Here is a 16,470-nt window from a genome sequence, read left to right as displayed (position 1 = left end):
AAGGAATTTAGAAGGGTTTTGCTAACTCGAACGCAAAATTACTTATTCAGCCACTTTAGAGTTTGATTAGCAGCTAAACTAGATTTAAAAAGTTTGTCTTCCTTGTGGGAGTATGGTGAGGTAGGGACTCATTGCTTTATGGGTGTAATCTAAATTCCTGAAATTGTAGATAGAGCTCTTCTCTCATTCTGAGCCCCTGCGGTAGCGTTCTGCATCGGCAAGCCAGCAAGGTTTTGCATCAAGTACGAGGGTTGTTTGAAAAGTCCGTGCAAAGTCAGAGAGATAGCACCACTGGCGCGTATCGAGGTTATGTTTAGTTAGTAGCATCTCTTGGAAGAACACACACCAAGTTTCAGCCAGATCGGTCTATTTCTTTGTGTTTGGCATTCGTTTGAATCGAGGAAGTCGAGTGATTTTCAAAAAATGGACGAAAAAGAATTTCGTGTGTTGATTAAACACTACTTTATGAAAGGCAAAACGCCTCAGGAGACTAAAGAGAAGCTTGATAAACATTATGGTGACTCTGCACCTTCGATTAGAACAGTTTATAAGTGGTTTCAAAATTTTCGGAGTGGCCATATGGGCACAAGTGACGCTGAACGTTCTGGACGCCCTGTTGAGGTTACTACTCCAGAAATCATTGATAAAATCCATGATATGGTGATGGATGACAGAAGAGTGAAGGTGCGTGAGATTGCTAGTGCTGTGGGCATCTCGAATGAACGGGTACATAATATTTTGCATCAACATTTGGACATGACAAAGCTATCCGCAAGATGGGTGCCGCGATTGCTCACGCTTGACCAAAAACGAAATCGTGCGAAGTGTTGCAAGGACGGTTTGCAGCTGTTCCAGAAGAATCCGCAGGACTTTAAGCGTCGTTTCGTCATTGTGGATGAAACATGGATACATCACTACACTCCTGAGACCAAAGAACAATCTAAACAATGGGTTACCAAGGGGGAATCTGCGCCAAAAAAGGCGAAGACCGTTCCTTCGGCCGGAAAGATTATGGCGACTGTCTTTTGGGATTCGCAAGGAATAATCCTCATCGACTATCTGGAAAAGGGTAAAACTATTACAGGTGCATATTATTAATCGTTATTGGACCGTTTGAAAACCGAGCTGCAAGAAAAACGCCCACGATTGGCCCACAAAAAAGTCCTTTTCCATCACGACAACGCACCAGCTCACACCTCAGCAGTTGTGGTCGCAAAATTAATGGAAATAGGGTTCCAACTCGTTTCACATCCCCCCTATTCTCCAGACTTGGCTCCCTCGGACTACTATTTGTTCCCCAATATGAAGAAATGGCTGGCGGGAAAAAGATTTTATTCAAACGAGGAGGTGATTGCAGAAACGAATGGCTATTTTTCAGACTTGGACAAATCCTATTATTCGGAAGGGATCAACAAACTAGAGCAGCGTTGGACGAAGTGTATAAGCCTAAAAGGAGACTATGTAGAAAAATAAAAAAGGTTTACCCCAAAAAATTAAGTAGTTTTTATTTTTGCACGGACTTTTCAAACGACCCTCGTAATTGTTTGCCGGATGTAGACAGGGTGACCAGAGTTATATGCTCCACCCACTTTTTTGTTAAATTTCGGCGGTAAATTTCGAGAAAAAATTAAAAACACGTATTTAATCATTTTTAGTCTAGTTTATTTTCAGTGATTGACCCATTTTTTTAAACCCCTGTATCTCGAGATACAGCATCCAACTTTTGTTTTTCAAATGGAACGTTATATTTTTTTTGCATATTTTTATAGTATTTGAGCTCCTAAAAAAATATATATATTTTTTTTAAATCGATTAGTTTTTTCAAAAGTTATGGTAATTTAAAATATAAAAAAAAAAATCAGTTTAACGTCAAAATTACCTTACTTTTTTTTAAAGAAGCAGTTCAAACTGGGCACCATCAATGGATGGGCAAGCCAAAACTCTGGACTCCCACGCTCTGTGTGTAGCAGCACTTATGGTGGCGAAGTCAAGATCTAGGCAGGCTAGAGTTATTCGACGTTTCAGATCTTCGACTGATTAAGGTTACTGTACACTTTATTTTTTAGATATTCCCACAAAAAGTAGTCCATTGGGATTAAGTCCAGAGATCGAGGTGGCTATTGGATGGGACAATGAGTACCTAAGCACTTTTCATGGAAATTTCTGTCCAGGTAATGTTGAACAACTCTCGCATTATTTGCCGGGCAACCATCTTGTTGAAAATACATATTTAGACGTCGTTGTAGAGAAACATCTTCAAGCAGAACTGGTAAAATGTCTCTTAAAAAAAAAGTTGGATACCTTTCACCAGTTAAGTTCTCTCTGTAGAAGTATGGGCCGATTAGTTGATTTCCTATAACTCCACACCAAACGTTTGTAGAAAAATCAACCTGAACGTCGAATAACTCTAGCCTGCCTAGATCTTGACTTTGCCACCATCAGTGCTGCTACAAACAGAGCGTGGGAGTCTAGATATTAGTTGATGGTGCCCAGTTTGAACAGCTCCTTTAAAAAAAAATAAGGTAATTTTGACATTTAACTGAAATTTGTTTTTCTTATTTCAAATTACTATAACTTTTGAAAAACCGAACCAATTAAAAAATTATTTTTTTTTGTTTTTTTTTAGGAGCTCAAGTACCTACTATAAAAATATGTAAACAAAATATGACGTTCCATTTGAAAAACAAAAGTTGGATGCTGTATCTCGGGATAAAAGGGTTTAAAAAAATGGGTCATTCACTGAAAATAAACTAGACTAAAAATGATTAAATACGTGTTTTTTATTTTTTCGAAATTTCCCGCCGTTAAAAAAAAAAGTGGGTGGAGCATATAACTCTGGTCACCCTGTATCCGAGTTATAATGGTAGCAGTATACTAGAAACAGACAACAAAATACTGTACCATCTCCTTTACCTTTTATCTTCTTTACTGCACGCTACAAACAGTCTGACAGACGGACCATGTCCAAGTCATGAGGCTTGACCCTGTGAAGGAACTGTAATTCACAATTTTTTTTTCTGCTTAATAAACTCATTTATCTATCTTCACGAGGGTTGGTCCGACCACGAGGGTCTATGTGGCATTAACAGAATACTTTGCGCAGACTCAAGCGAGCACGACACCGAACTGTAGAGAAAACATTGCACTGAAAATGACATAAATCGAATTCTTTTAGTAGCAATAGTTTAATGAGATATAGAAGGTTAAATTTTTGAGGTTTTGCAACTAGTTGAAATTGCGAACTTTTTTTTCGATTTCTATTGTTTAGATTTTAATGAATTCTATACCAATAAGGAAACGAAACACTTACACCCAGTTTCGAACATGGTTAGCAAAAGCTTTCAATTGTAAGTTCACACACAGGAAGTCCCTACTAGCAGCTAATCTTCCTTGAATAAACTCATACTTATTAAGTAAAATCATGGAAGTTATTTCCTTAATTTATCTTAAAATTAATTGACAAATATTAGAAATTTCTTTTATTAAAGTGTATACTTTTATGACCCATTTCTCTTTGTAGCTTGTCAATTTTTGACTCTTATCCTTTAATTGATCATGTCATGCCATGAATTACTAGCTTATAATTTTATTGATTTTTCCATAAAGCTAATATTTGACATCATTAGGCATGTATTATATATTTTTTTGGTTATTTATTTACATTATTTCATTTATTTCAGTTAGTCACGATTTCCCAACAACAATAGGAAGTGTTTTATCTGATACAGATTATTTTGTAACACAAAAAAGTTATTAACCTTAATAGCTCATAGTTCCTGCTTATAGTTAATGATATTTCTTTAAGCATGAGTGAGCCAAACAAAAAGGAGAAGATTTATCATTAATAATAAATAAATAAAATATTACAATAGATAACTTTAAATTTTACGAGGTGTGGCTATTAAATAACGAGACTGATGCTGCTACAGAAGAACAATGCATGCGCCAAATCCTAACGACCGACAGCTGTGCAGCGTAAAGTCTTCTCTTTCGATTGCAGCAGCGTCTCAAGTGTTTGTAGAGAAATCTGCCTGACCGGAACCGTCGTTTTGTGTAAGAGGTGTTAGTTTCGTTTTGCCGAAAACATGATACTACAGATGTAGTAGAGCAACGAATTATCGTGAAATTTCACATGAAACTGGGTAAAACCGCTACTGAAACTTATCTTTTATTAAAAGAAGTTTATGGTGATCAATGTTAATCACGTGCGCGAGTTTTTGAGTGGTTCAAGCGTTTCAAAGATGGCCGAGAAGACGTCAGAGATGATGACCGCCCGGGTCGCCCTAACACGTCCAAAACGGATGAAAATATCGATTATAATATATCAACATTACTACAGTGAGGTGCTTGCTTAACTCAGTGAAAGAGTAAGGAAAAAACGACCCGATTTGTGGAAGAACAAGTCCATCAAGACAACTCGCCGGCTCACATTGCATTGTCTGTCAAGACGTTTCTAGCCAAGTACAACATCCCAGTTTTAGGCCATCCGCCTTAATCGTCTGACCTGGTCCTATGTGACTTTTATCTGTTGCCCAAAGTCAAATCAGCATTAAAAGGAACACGATTTCAGTCCGTTTAAGCTGTGAAAGAAAAAGCGGCACGCGTCATGCAGGAGCTCACAGAAAAAGACTTCCAGCACGGTTTCGAACAATGGTAAATTTGCATGGAGTGTTGTAAGGATAGGGGAGGGTTGTATATTGAAGGTGATAATAACTAAATATGTATAAATTTAAAATTAAATGTTTTATAGCAATAGTCTCGTTATTTAATAGCTACACCTCGTAGTGAGGAGGTTATGGGCTGGCCAAAGAAAGTTTTTGGGAAACTAATTTCTTAATTGTATCTCTACGTTTCGGGTACCATTTCCTTCAACATGTGAGTTTCTTTAGGGGAGGAGAGTTGGATTCGTTGAATCTTTACGATTATACAGGACACAACTTTTCATTCCAGCGACCTAGAGGGACCAAGTGGAGACTATGTGAGGAACTACGTTCTTGTACCATCTCTTAACTTACATCAACTAGTTCTCTTAGTGTAGGCAATACCAAAAAATCATGTTAGTCGTCCTGGAAATCTTTTGCATTATAAATTTATAACCGAAAGGAAGGTATTTGCTAATTGCGGCAAGCTGTACTTTTAACAATTGTCCCACTTTCATTTTAATACAGTTCAACAGAACTAGGCCAAAAAGAACTAATTGGGTTGAAATATTTGTATAAAATACTATCTAGTACCGTAAACCTCATCAATTTTAACTTGGTAACGCCATAATGCTTGTAGACAACATAGATTTACGCAGGATGTGTACCTTGGGGTGAATTGAGCTGCGCACTTCGCCAGATGTTTTAGAAGCAGAATTGGAAGGAATCCATTAGAGGGGAAGTTATAAACCACTCTTCAAAGAGATCTTGGAGTGCAACCAGGTTGCTGAGGTGTAATCAGGATTTTTTTGGCCGCTGTGATAAATGTTCACTTTCCTCATTTTTTTATTTTATTAATTTGATTGTTCTTTAAAATACCAATACATTGTGTTTTATCTTCCAACAATCTAATTATTAATTATTCTGTTATTGTTAATCAAGGGCTTCATGGCAATGGCTTTCCCTGCTGCTGAATCTACTTATTTTATTTATAAAAAATGTTGTATAAATAAGAATAAAAATACGCGATTTTTCCTCAAGTAGTTTGCGAAATTAAATTTTCTTGAGAGTTAGAATTTGTACTGACTAGCTAGCTGAGGGTAAATATTAACAAGCCGCACTGACGCAGAACATACTGCAGAGAATATTGGCAACATATTTGGTTTATATTAATACATTTATAATAATCTATATTAAAAATCACTCAATAAACCGCATTTTAGAGGCCAGCTTAACTTCATTTCCCTCTCAGAACGCCGTTTAAATGCAGTTACCTTGCATTTAAAAAAAGTAAATTACTGCATGTCAGAATTAAAAAAAAAATATATATATATGAGTAAATATTTAAATCATCATGATCAACTGTCGCTACAGCCCACTAATAAGCATTCCATACTGGGAGTAGCGCACTCCATACTGTTGTACGGGGCTGAGATCTGGGCGGATGCGCTTCAGAAGGAGGTATATAGAAAGAGACTGCTTGGATCCAGAGAGTTGGCGCGTTGCGGATTGCCTCCACTTACAAAACAGTTTCTGAACCGGCCATTTTGGTGATCGCGGGAGTTATCCCCGTGGCGCTACTGGCCAGTGAGAGGAAACGGCTCTTTGAAAGAAGGTGGAAGGCCGATAGAGCAGCAGCCTGCCGAGAAGAGCGGGAGCGCACAATGGCTGCGTGGCAAGATGGGTGGACGGAGGAAACTCGTGGCAGATGGACGGCATTTCTGCTCCCAGATGTCAGAAGTTGGGTTGGTAGAGGTTTTGGTGCGGTAGATTACTACCTCACCCAGCTCCTCAGTGGCCATGGCTACTTCCGGGAGTTTCTCCGGAAGATAGGGAAGCGGTCGGAGGGAAATTGCCCCCACTGTGCAGGAATGAGAGACGACGCCCATCACACATTCTTTGAGTGCGAAAGATGGGGTCGTGCCAGAAGGGATCTGGAAAGAAGAGTGGGTCAATGGGTTCCCGAGTGCTTCCAAAGCATAATGCTCTCTGGCAGGGCGCAGTGGAATGCTGTGGCAGTTTTCACAAGGGAAGTACTAACCCTCAAAAGGCAAGATCTGGATGGAGAGGAGGCTAACCCCTAGGGGGTAAGGAACTGGAGCCTAGCCTGAAGTAGTGCTGCACAAGCGAATCCGGGCTATGCTCGGCAGTAGGGGGGTGTTTTAGCCGGTAGGCCGCGAGGGAGTCCGGCACAATGTGCGTAAGTTGCATTTCACACCTCTTTAAAAAAAAAAAAATAATAAGCATTGGTCTCTCCCAGATTAAATCCAGTTTCTGAATCGTTGCCTTTGAACCAATCCTGTTTCTTTGCTTCTGATTTTCGGGATACGGGTTTTTTTTTTTTTAAAGGAGAACAGGCTATCGGCCCACTGCTTCCGAGTCTAGTGAAAGGGCTGTCTCCTCAGAGCCTCTAGACCTACTAGAGAAGGTAGCCTTACAGTGCAAACTTTTGATATGTTTGTGACGTTGTAAGTGTATATTGTAGTGTTCTGGTGAATGTATACGGTGTACTGAACTCAGGAAACTGGGTGTCTGTAACACCCCCAGTAACTGCGTACAACAGTTACCCTCTGCAGGGTTAATATTTATAAATACAAAGAAAATCATTTAACCATTTACGAAAAAATTAATAAAAATGGAAATCTATTAAAAAAGTTTTTTCTATTTTGGATATTGAGTTACAATAAATATTGGACAGGTGAAGAAGACCATTCACTTCCAAAAATAAATGGCACTTTCTCTGAAAAGTTTCTTTAATTGAATAAATGAATTTTCCCAAAATCAAAATCAGAAATACACATCTGCAGTGGTACCAAGTTTAAAGAAAATTGTTCTAGTCGTTTTTAAGAAAATTTCCAAAAACTAAAAAGTTGTTTCAGTGATGTAGTACTTTTGGTAGGCCGATTTTTACCTCTTACCTTCGGGATACCTTAACTAATATGAAATTGGTACAGAAATTGATCGTTTTTGAGTTATGCTAATTTCACACTTATAACATACAGATCCCATTTCTCGTACTCATTAACCCAGAAAATGAATACAGAAGTATTCATAGAAATGAAAACTCAAAACCCAAAACATGCACAAATGGAATACTTCTCTTATGAGGGTAAGAGTAAGTAAAAAAAACAACTATAATTTCCATTTGTTTGTGAAGTACAAAAAAACTTACAAGACAAATGGATTACTAGTGTTATTTATTTAATACTAATTATTTGTGACTTGCTTCTTACTATTACAGACAGAGTTTCAAGACCTATAATCTATTCAATATATAATTATTAATGACAATGCACTTGTATTGATTTTGTAGATGTTGAGAAAATGGAAAGTGAGGGGTGTGAAGAGGCATATACACCGATTGAAGAAAGTGAACCACCAGGGCCAAAGAAAAAAAGAAAGACTGAAGTATTCCAACAATTACCCTCCACTTCAACGGTAGGATTCAGCCCAGAAACTGTTGAGGAATTACAAGCAGCTTATGAGTTAGTATATTCGATTTTATTTCTTGAACTCTATCAGTCACAGAAACAGGATCGACTGTTATGCTATTTGGTTTCTTGCTTAATAATCAGTTTAAAATATTGTAACTTCTATAATTAGTAACTAACTGAATTGAAGAGTGTTCTTCTGTTTATTGTTGTCTTAACCTAAAAGTAAAAATAATAAAGATCGTTATCATCTTAATCAATATAGTTAGGTAGACATGTAAATAAGAAAAATGATAATGGAACACTATTAACAATAATATTTTAATATATTAACAAACAATAATCATCAATAATTCTACACTGAAATGAAAAACCAATTTCAAGAAGGGGATCCAATTTTGCTGAAACATTTTTATTATTTAAAAGTTCATAGTGAACCTGAAGTGAACAGAGTGAATTCCAGCAAAGCAAAACTAAATTCAGTGGGATACTCTCTTCATATCGGGTTGGTTTTGACACATAATCTGAAAATTAAGGTTGTTAAGTAAAGTAATCGCCTATTTTTTTTTCAAGCGAGGCTTAACGTCCAACTACCAATTAGGTGTCGAGGACGGGAGCGGAAGCTCATACTCTACTATAAACAATTTTTTCTAACAAATAAAAAGTAGCCATACGCGGGTTTCGAACTTGGGATCTCCCACTTGCAAAGCAACGTTCTTAACCACTAGACTAACACCCGCCCCTTAAGGATGTTAATACTTTTTTTTTTCTCAAAAAATTTCAGTTAGAGAATTAAATACTTTACGTGACCGCGCTAGTGATGCAATTTTTTTGTATTTGTTTTACTTATTAAAAGAAAATTTCATCTACAAAAGAATGAGGAAGCTCTAATTTAATGTCTTATTTTCAGAATATTGCAGTCAGTAATGAAAATTAATAAAATAGATGCGTTCCTAGTGAAACCGTGTGCTGATTTGTATGGCATGTCAGACTACTATAAGATAATAAAAAATCCAATGTGGTTAAATGAAGGTCAGTATCTCAATTTAAACTAAAAACAAAATTGTTTTTAGAGGGTTCTATAAAGGTATCCTAGTACATATCAACTAGATCAATTATCTGAATGTGTTACTGTCACCTCTAACCTTTCATCAGAACGATTTCCAGTGAAATTATTAGAATAGAATTTGGATTCACAAAACTTTATTCCACTTTACCATTTTAATAATCAAATCCCTCTCAACCGTCTAAATGATGCGGAGAGACTTCATTGAAATGTTTTTCCGTTTATCCCAATACTATGCGGTTTACATTCACTTATCCGAACGCAACTCCACTTCGCTGCAACGTTTCTGAAGAGAAGAAGAACTAGAAAAGGTGGTAAGTAACGCCCCAAGGCGTGGTGCTTTAAATGGCAAATTGAAAATTTAAAATAAAATTATTGAACTGTTCATATTCTTTTGTGACTGGGTTAATCCTAGAATGGCTAGTTTATCTTCAGGGATTGTGTATTCACAAATATTAAACAATCATATACTAATTAACCTTGTAAGAGACATTCTTAGTTTATATCTGTAAAGCACTGTACCTTTTGTCCGCCTCTCGTGGACTGACTGCCCGTCGCCATAGCTGAGCATTAGGGCTTTAACAATAAATTTAATGTTATTTTATTAATTGAAAGCTATCTGCTTCATTTCCCTAACGCTTAAAGACTGTTCTGTCGATTAAATTGCTGTTTATGTAAAATTTCAGTGTTTTCCTCCCTTTTATACATCGACTACTTAGGCCATTAGCGCCCTTAAGTTCATTCCCATATAATTTAGATTATACGATAAAACTAATGCTATACTAGGTAGTATGTATCATTATATTTAATATAACACTAACAATGATTTTTTGTTTTGTTTTTTAGTTCATAGAAAACTTATGGACAGGGAATATCATGGCATTAAGGAAGTTGTTGCAGATATAAAACTGGTCTTAGAAAACTGTTACAGATTCTGGGGACTTTCTCATAGAGTTACTAAGAAAGGTCTTCATATAGAACATAAATTGGAGCAAAAATTGGAAGCGTTGCCTATGTTAGTTTTTCAGTAATAGTATATTTACCTTTTTTACATTCGTAAAATCAGGATATTAAAAACAAATTTTTGAACACGTAGTATTAATGCTTTATTATGTATTTTTATAATTAAGTTGTGTAATTAATGTATAAAACTGAATAAATATTTATATAACAGAAAAAAATGAAATAAGTAAAATCTGTGTTATATAATAACTGTATGTTAATGGCCAATGCCAAAAAAATGAATAAATAAAAATAATATTAGATAAGGTAAAGTTGGGTTGCTTTGAATGATCATACCACTTTGTATGATTACTACTACACACTGTTGAAGATTTTTCTGAAGAAGGGCACCAGGTAACGTGCCTGGTACCTGTAACGTAGGAATTTCTAAGGGACGAACACACTTGCTTTGTATCCATTGCCTGTGCAATGATAAAAAGTATACTTAGCAACAAGTTGTTATATAGCTTCAAGGCTATCCAATTTATTACTGCTCGTTGAATTTGGAAACATCCTTGCTTCCCTTTTATGCGCAACAAGAATGAAATATTCTTTAATTTAAATGGTAATATTTCATTAAAACATTTATTACAAATAATGATCGTTGTTTTGGCTACAGCGTATGACATTTTCTGGAATCCAATTACTTAATCATTTAAACTTATTTAAGAATAAATTTGATTAATTATTTATCTTTACTGTATTAATAAAAAAAATTTGCAGGGTATTGAAATCAAAGTGCCTTGAAATAGAAAATCCTGGAGAAATAGTATTTAAAACAGAAAATAGCGAAGAATGTTTGGAAACTGAAGAATTACAAAACGATGGTGTAGATGATTTAGATGAAGAATGCAACTTTTATTCTACATATAAAGGTAAATTTGCAATTGTTTTACCTAATAATGGTAAGGCGTAATTTTCGTTTGACAAAAGAGCTTACTTTAGCCAAACGTAATAAGAGATTGACTGTTCTTTCTGCTTGCACCCACAAATGGTGGTATAAAGCAATCATAAGACTTTTTATTTCTAAAATTTTTAAGATTTCTAAAGTTTTTACTAAATTTGGAAAACGAACCAACTCTTCTTCCCTTTAAGCGCTCTTAAAGGATTGGATCCTCTCTATTCGTCATAGATTCTACGGAGTCAAAATTATATTGAATGCCTTGCTGAGGATGATCATGTACAGTGTGGTTCAACTTTGATAGGTTCAATCATACTGCAGATGTTCAAGACCGCTCTTGTGAAAAATTAAAAGGAATTAATTGCGAATGAATATCAAAGAAAACTTCGAAGCTCATCCATGTGTCAGCTGGCTAACAATTTTCGTTTTTTAAGTAAATATTTTCACGTAGTGTAGGAACCAAGAGATCAGTTGTGAGAGTACCGAACATTTAGTGATTTATGAAGATGGTGATATCTGAACAAAAGTGATGAATATCTTATCACTTGTATATGTACTTCTAATTTAAATTATATGTAATCGAAATAAATATAAATCAATAAAATTCCCACCTTTACGGTTACTCTCAGGGAAGGGATTAGCTATGAGGTTAGCATACTGGACTCCCACGCGGAGGTCCCGGGTTCGAATCCAGCAGCTGACCCTTAGATTTTCTCTTCCTAGGAGCTTCTTACTGCTCACTGTCCGGTGATGGACAGTGTTGTCTGTAACGAGAGATCACTGTCCGGAGGCCGGCCGTGCACTGAAAAAAGCTCCGGGCGCCTATAATTAGAGAAATAAAAATAGCTTTTAGGAGGAGAGATACTGCTAAAAAAAATGTTCAAATTTTTTCTGTCGATGAAAAAGAATAAATTGGTGATACTATACTGGGTTTGATTTCCCGTATAGGCCTTGGATTTTATTGTTAATAAGAACTTTATATTAAAGTATATTTGTTAGTCGCCTCCGTCCGCGACTCCCTCAAAAAATAGGCGTTTACTTATTGCTATAAAACATTTACCGTTAGTAATATGGTATTACTGTGTCACTTAACATTAAATGTTAGAATTACTACAGTCGTTGGAAAATTGATGTATTGATGTAATTCATTGAAGTTTGGGTGAGCTCTAAAATTATTTCTGAGGGACATTGCTTTTCTTTAAAACTGAAACAAATGTGGTTTATGATTTATTTAACTTATCTATTTTAATGTTTTTTTTTTTGTTTTTTTTTTCAAGGTTTTCATTCTAAGATATTAAGTAAAGTTTTAAAAATTGAACAGAATGAATTTTGCTCGGAAGAAAATTTAGAGGAGCAGAAAAAGAAAGAGCAAGAGATGCTTGCTTGGGAGAAAGAATATTTGGTTGATGAAAAAAGTAAATTTGAGATTACCCATACTTACCAGGTAATTATTTGAGTTTCTTATTGCTTCATTAAAATATTTGATTCCATAATTTTATTTTTATGGTTTGGATATTTAACAATGCTATTAAGTAATTAATTAGTTTTGAAATAAAAGTTAGTTTTTGTTTTGCAAAGGTTGTTAATTTTAATTATTAAAAAAAAAAAAATTGTGTGTACTTTAACTTCTGTAAGGAAAACTTTGGGTTGCAGTAAGAAATACTTTTTTCAGTAATAATCCTTGTTGCTTGAGTTATTTTAGGTAGTCTCTTCAAATTCTTTTAAAGCCCTAATTCACAAAAATAATAAAAACAAATCTTGAGAGCATGCGCATACCTTATTTCTTTCTTGGCAGTTCTCTCAGTACTATTTGGTACATTGTCTTGAAAGTTGTGATTTTTTCAGGCGTTGGGTTCTCAATTTTTAGTAACATATTTTAATTTTAATTTATTTTTCCTACACGCTGGCTAATAATTGATCAGCTAGCTTCTAAAAATATCTTGTAGTTTAGAACTTCGTGCATGAAATCTGATGTTATTGGTAGCTGTCGAAATCGCACCAGAAGTCTGGCCCAAAGTACGCATGTCATAATCTGCGATCTAGTTATGAAGCGACTTTACGGCTTATCATCCCAAACTGCGCCATTGCTCCTTGGAACGTTTTAGCGCTCTTCTAGTTTTTTTTTCAGTTCTTATAACTATGCTTTCAACTTTATTTTTCTGCCTCGAGCATCCTATATTGAGGGATGTTGATTTTGTTAGTTTTTTTTAGGTGCATCTAATGGGAAGGAGGGTATCTTAAGCTATTATGTATTCATTTTCGTCAAAGCGATCAGTTTTTTCATTGCATTCAGTTGTGACCAGGAATCCACTGAAAAGCAAGGAGTTACCTTGGCTTGCACCCTACAACATAGCGTCTAATCAATTCTTTCTCAAAAACTTGATTTGTTAAATTGAGTTTGCAACAAAAATGTTCGCTTTCGCAACCAAGAAAAATTGATATTGTTTAACTGGTTGATACTTTCCTTGATTAAGTTCTTGAAAAAAAAAAAAATAAAAAATAAATAAATACATGGGTAATTTTCACGAACTTTTAAGGTTATCACACTTCTTCTTAAATTTTTTCTCAAACAGAACAGTACATCAATCTAGATCATCCATAAAACTTTATAATAAGGTCTATGATCATTTTACAAAAAGAGTAACTCCAGTAGGCTGTTGGCTACCTACATATTATGAGACCTTAAGTGATGAACTTAGGTTTAATTTGGTTGCTAAATTCAAGGGCGGGAGTATGAGAGTGGTTGTGAGTTACAAACTAACGCTATGAGTAGAGATGTGAGTAGTAGAGTGATGGAAGATTCTAAAATATTAATTTTTACTTCAACAGTACAAACTAAGTCAAATTTGAAATTCCGTCCATTTAGGACATATTTAATCTCGAGCAATAATATGCTCATGAATCTACCTTCAAAAAAGATGTAACTCAAAAGTTACACTGAAGAATAAACTGGTCTAATCTATAAGGCCAACTTAATGAATGTTTTTTTTTTTCAATTTATTTTCGACATGGGTTACTTCTAACAGTTTTTGGTTTTTGGGTAGCCTATCCTTGACGACACGCTTTCTTTTGAAGTTCCATTTCAAAATATTACTAGACTTCGCATCACTAAGGTGAATAAGTACTTGTGAAATTTTAAATTCAGGAAAAATTCACAAGAAGAGATAGTAAATTCTCTTAACTTTTTCGCTAATATTTATGAAACTGTGATTGTAAATTTTTAGTTAGCTCAAATTGGACAGTTCTTGAGGTTAACATCTTCTGTATTGAATGTAGAAGAAATAACCCAATACGAAGTTGAAAGAATGTTGCTCATGCCAAGAGAATCGACTACCTTAGCTACTCTCATGACATCTATGTTGAGGTAATTTTTTTGCCAATAATTAAAGTCCTTTTTTTCTTTCTCATTCTATTATTTTCATGAATTGCAGAGTTCAACACCAAATTATTTTATACTTGAAATCAAGAAATATGTAGTTGATATGTAACTCAACGAAAACCATTTACTAAAATTCTCCGTTTTGTGACTTTCCCTTTCTTTCATAGTTGTAATAGTGTGCGGGTTTTTCGTTGTTAATTGTTGTATATAATTTATGTTTATATACATGTGTATACATGTTAATATACATGTTTATGTATAATTATTTATGTTATTGTCTATTATTATCTTCATACGAATATACATGTATATATACGTATATAAAATACACAATTAATAGAATATTATCTCTTATAAGATCTCTTATATAGAATATAAGTAGTATTGGACTGCGCTGATGCCATTGCCTCAGAATTATAATTTATCATAATATCCTTATAATTTCAGCAACCTAAGGGGTAATAAAATAATAAATTTGTTTTTGCAGTTATTTAAAATTTCCATTTATCTTTTCAATGAAATATTATTTTACTGCTTCTTTCAGCCCCGCAGTTTTAAGGTCTAATTTGGATGTTACACCTATAATGCCCTATGAAGTATGGACGTCAAAATTGAAAAAGAAAATAGAGGATTGGTTAAAAGTATACTATACAACTGATGCCGTTAGTGTAAGTATGACATTCTAGAAATGTAGTATATATTATTATACAATATAAATATCACATTTAGCGTAATCATTTCTAAATTTCCTTATTACTTATTTTTTTAAATATCTAGGGTTAAATTTTTTTCAGGCGTTTAATATTAATGGGATAGAACCATACTTTTGGGATGTAATTTCCTTAGTGAATCCATTGGAAGAAAAAAGATTTCATGAAATTCCATTTTACGAAAGGATATGGATATTAAAATCTCTTTGTGATAATCTTCAGGTTTGTTGCAAATTAAGTTTTATTAAAATTTGGTGATTCTTTTTCGCGACCATTAATGATTAAGGATGTAACTTTTAGAAAGTATTTTTTCAATAAAACACAATTCTAATACTCCACTCACGTTTATAAAAAATACATTTTATTCTGCAAGGGTTTTACAGAGAAAGGCAGTGGTAGTGTTCAACTAAATACTAATGCCTATAAATTTGTCATAGTTGTATATTTTGTTGACATATTCTTCGTTACCTTTAAAGAACATTTACATGTTTTTGTTTTTTTTATGGATACCTTCAGAAATGTTTTGTTTAATATTTTACTATTATTTAAAATATAATGTTAGCATGATTTATGGATGATTAATAATGCCTTCTAAATATTTATTGGTGAAATCTTTCAATTTAACTAATAAGTGATCTTGCTTCAAAACTATTTGGGCAGTACCCTATTTTATTTTAAATATTCTTAATAGAATGTCTCTATTTTGAGATTTGCTTTGGACTATTATCCTCAGTAGATATTTTGATTATGCCATTTTCGTGCTTGATTGAATACAGCATGTTTATTTGGGTCCTCTCATAGTTGCCCTAAGTTTAGCCTAAATTAACGGCTAAAAATAAAGATTGTTCTTCAATATGCTTTCATTTTCTGTGAGTTTCCTTCTATTTGTAATGATTTGTGCATAGATACGATCTAAACATGGGTTTCTATTTCTGTTAAGTTTATTGTATTACTTTTTGATTCTATTAACGTTCGTTTACGTTCTTGGACAATTTTTTACGGTCTGGTGAGTCCTCTCCTTTAAACATCTCCAAATAAATGTTCGCAATTCCATAAACCTTAATTATGAGTGTTACTTACGCATATTTGTGTAAGTTTGCAACATATAAATACAGACGAATACTTATATATGTAATAATTTATTTTAGCACACTAATAAAACAGTACAAGATGTTTTTGTGGATGAAACAAGAGCCAGCGAATTTAGAGCCATTGATTTCGGTGCAGGTCCAATAAGGACACACTATTTTGGCCTGGAATTTTTTCCAGAATTAAGGGTTTACAAACAAAGTGGAGTTGTGAATAGAGTTGTAAGTATTGATCTAATTACGTTTGTACGAT

The 16,470-nt window shown here is 34.3% G+C and overlaps 2 protein-coding genes across 4 annotated transcripts in view; one reads left to right on the top strand and one right to left on the bottom strand.

Annotated features, from left to right (window-relative positions):
• Window positions 1-3,049, bottom strand: part of LOC141450551 (pickpocket protein 28-like) — a 30,427-nt gene extending 27,378 nt beyond the window's left edge. Inside the window, exon 1 of the mRNA XM_074121180.1 lies at window positions 2,914-3,049. The gene's annotated coding sequence lies outside the window, so the exon portion shown is untranslated. The remainder of the gene's footprint in view (window positions 1-2,913) is intronic.
• The window catches only part of LOC141450548 (uncharacterized), a 60,520-nt gene that overhangs the window by 36,075 nt on the left and 7,975 nt on the right, over window positions 1-16,470 (top strand). For all 3 annotated transcript variants that reach the window (XM_074121161.1, XM_074121163.1, XM_074121162.1), the window contains 9 exons: window positions 7,954-8,125; window positions 8,982-9,103; window positions 9,984-10,152; window positions 10,863-11,014; window positions 12,318-12,484; window positions 14,265-14,404; window positions 14,964-15,087; window positions 15,214-15,351; window positions 16,278-16,439. In XM_074121161.1, coding sequence (XP_073977262.1) covers window positions 7,954-8,125; window positions 8,982-9,103; window positions 9,984-10,152; window positions 10,863-11,014; window positions 12,318-12,484; window positions 14,265-14,404; window positions 14,964-15,087; window positions 15,214-15,351; window positions 16,278-16,439 — 1,346 coding nt within the window. The remainder of the gene's footprint in view (window positions 1-7,953; window positions 8,126-8,981; window positions 9,104-9,983; window positions 10,153-10,862; window positions 11,015-12,317; window positions 12,485-14,264; window positions 14,405-14,963; window positions 15,088-15,213; window positions 15,352-16,277; window positions 16,440-16,470) is intronic.

Source organism: Rhodnius prolixus, unplaced genomic scaffold (assembly GCF_049639745.1).
Source record: "Rhodnius prolixus isolate KJV_2025 unplaced genomic scaffold, Rpr scaffold_2, whole genome shotgun sequence".
Classification (NCBI taxonomy): domain Eukaryota; kingdom Metazoa; phylum Arthropoda; class Insecta; order Hemiptera; family Reduviidae; genus Rhodnius; species Rhodnius prolixus.
The sequence above is the reverse complement of the archived record's forward strand: the minus strand, read 5'-3'. Positions and strand labels throughout refer to the sequence as shown.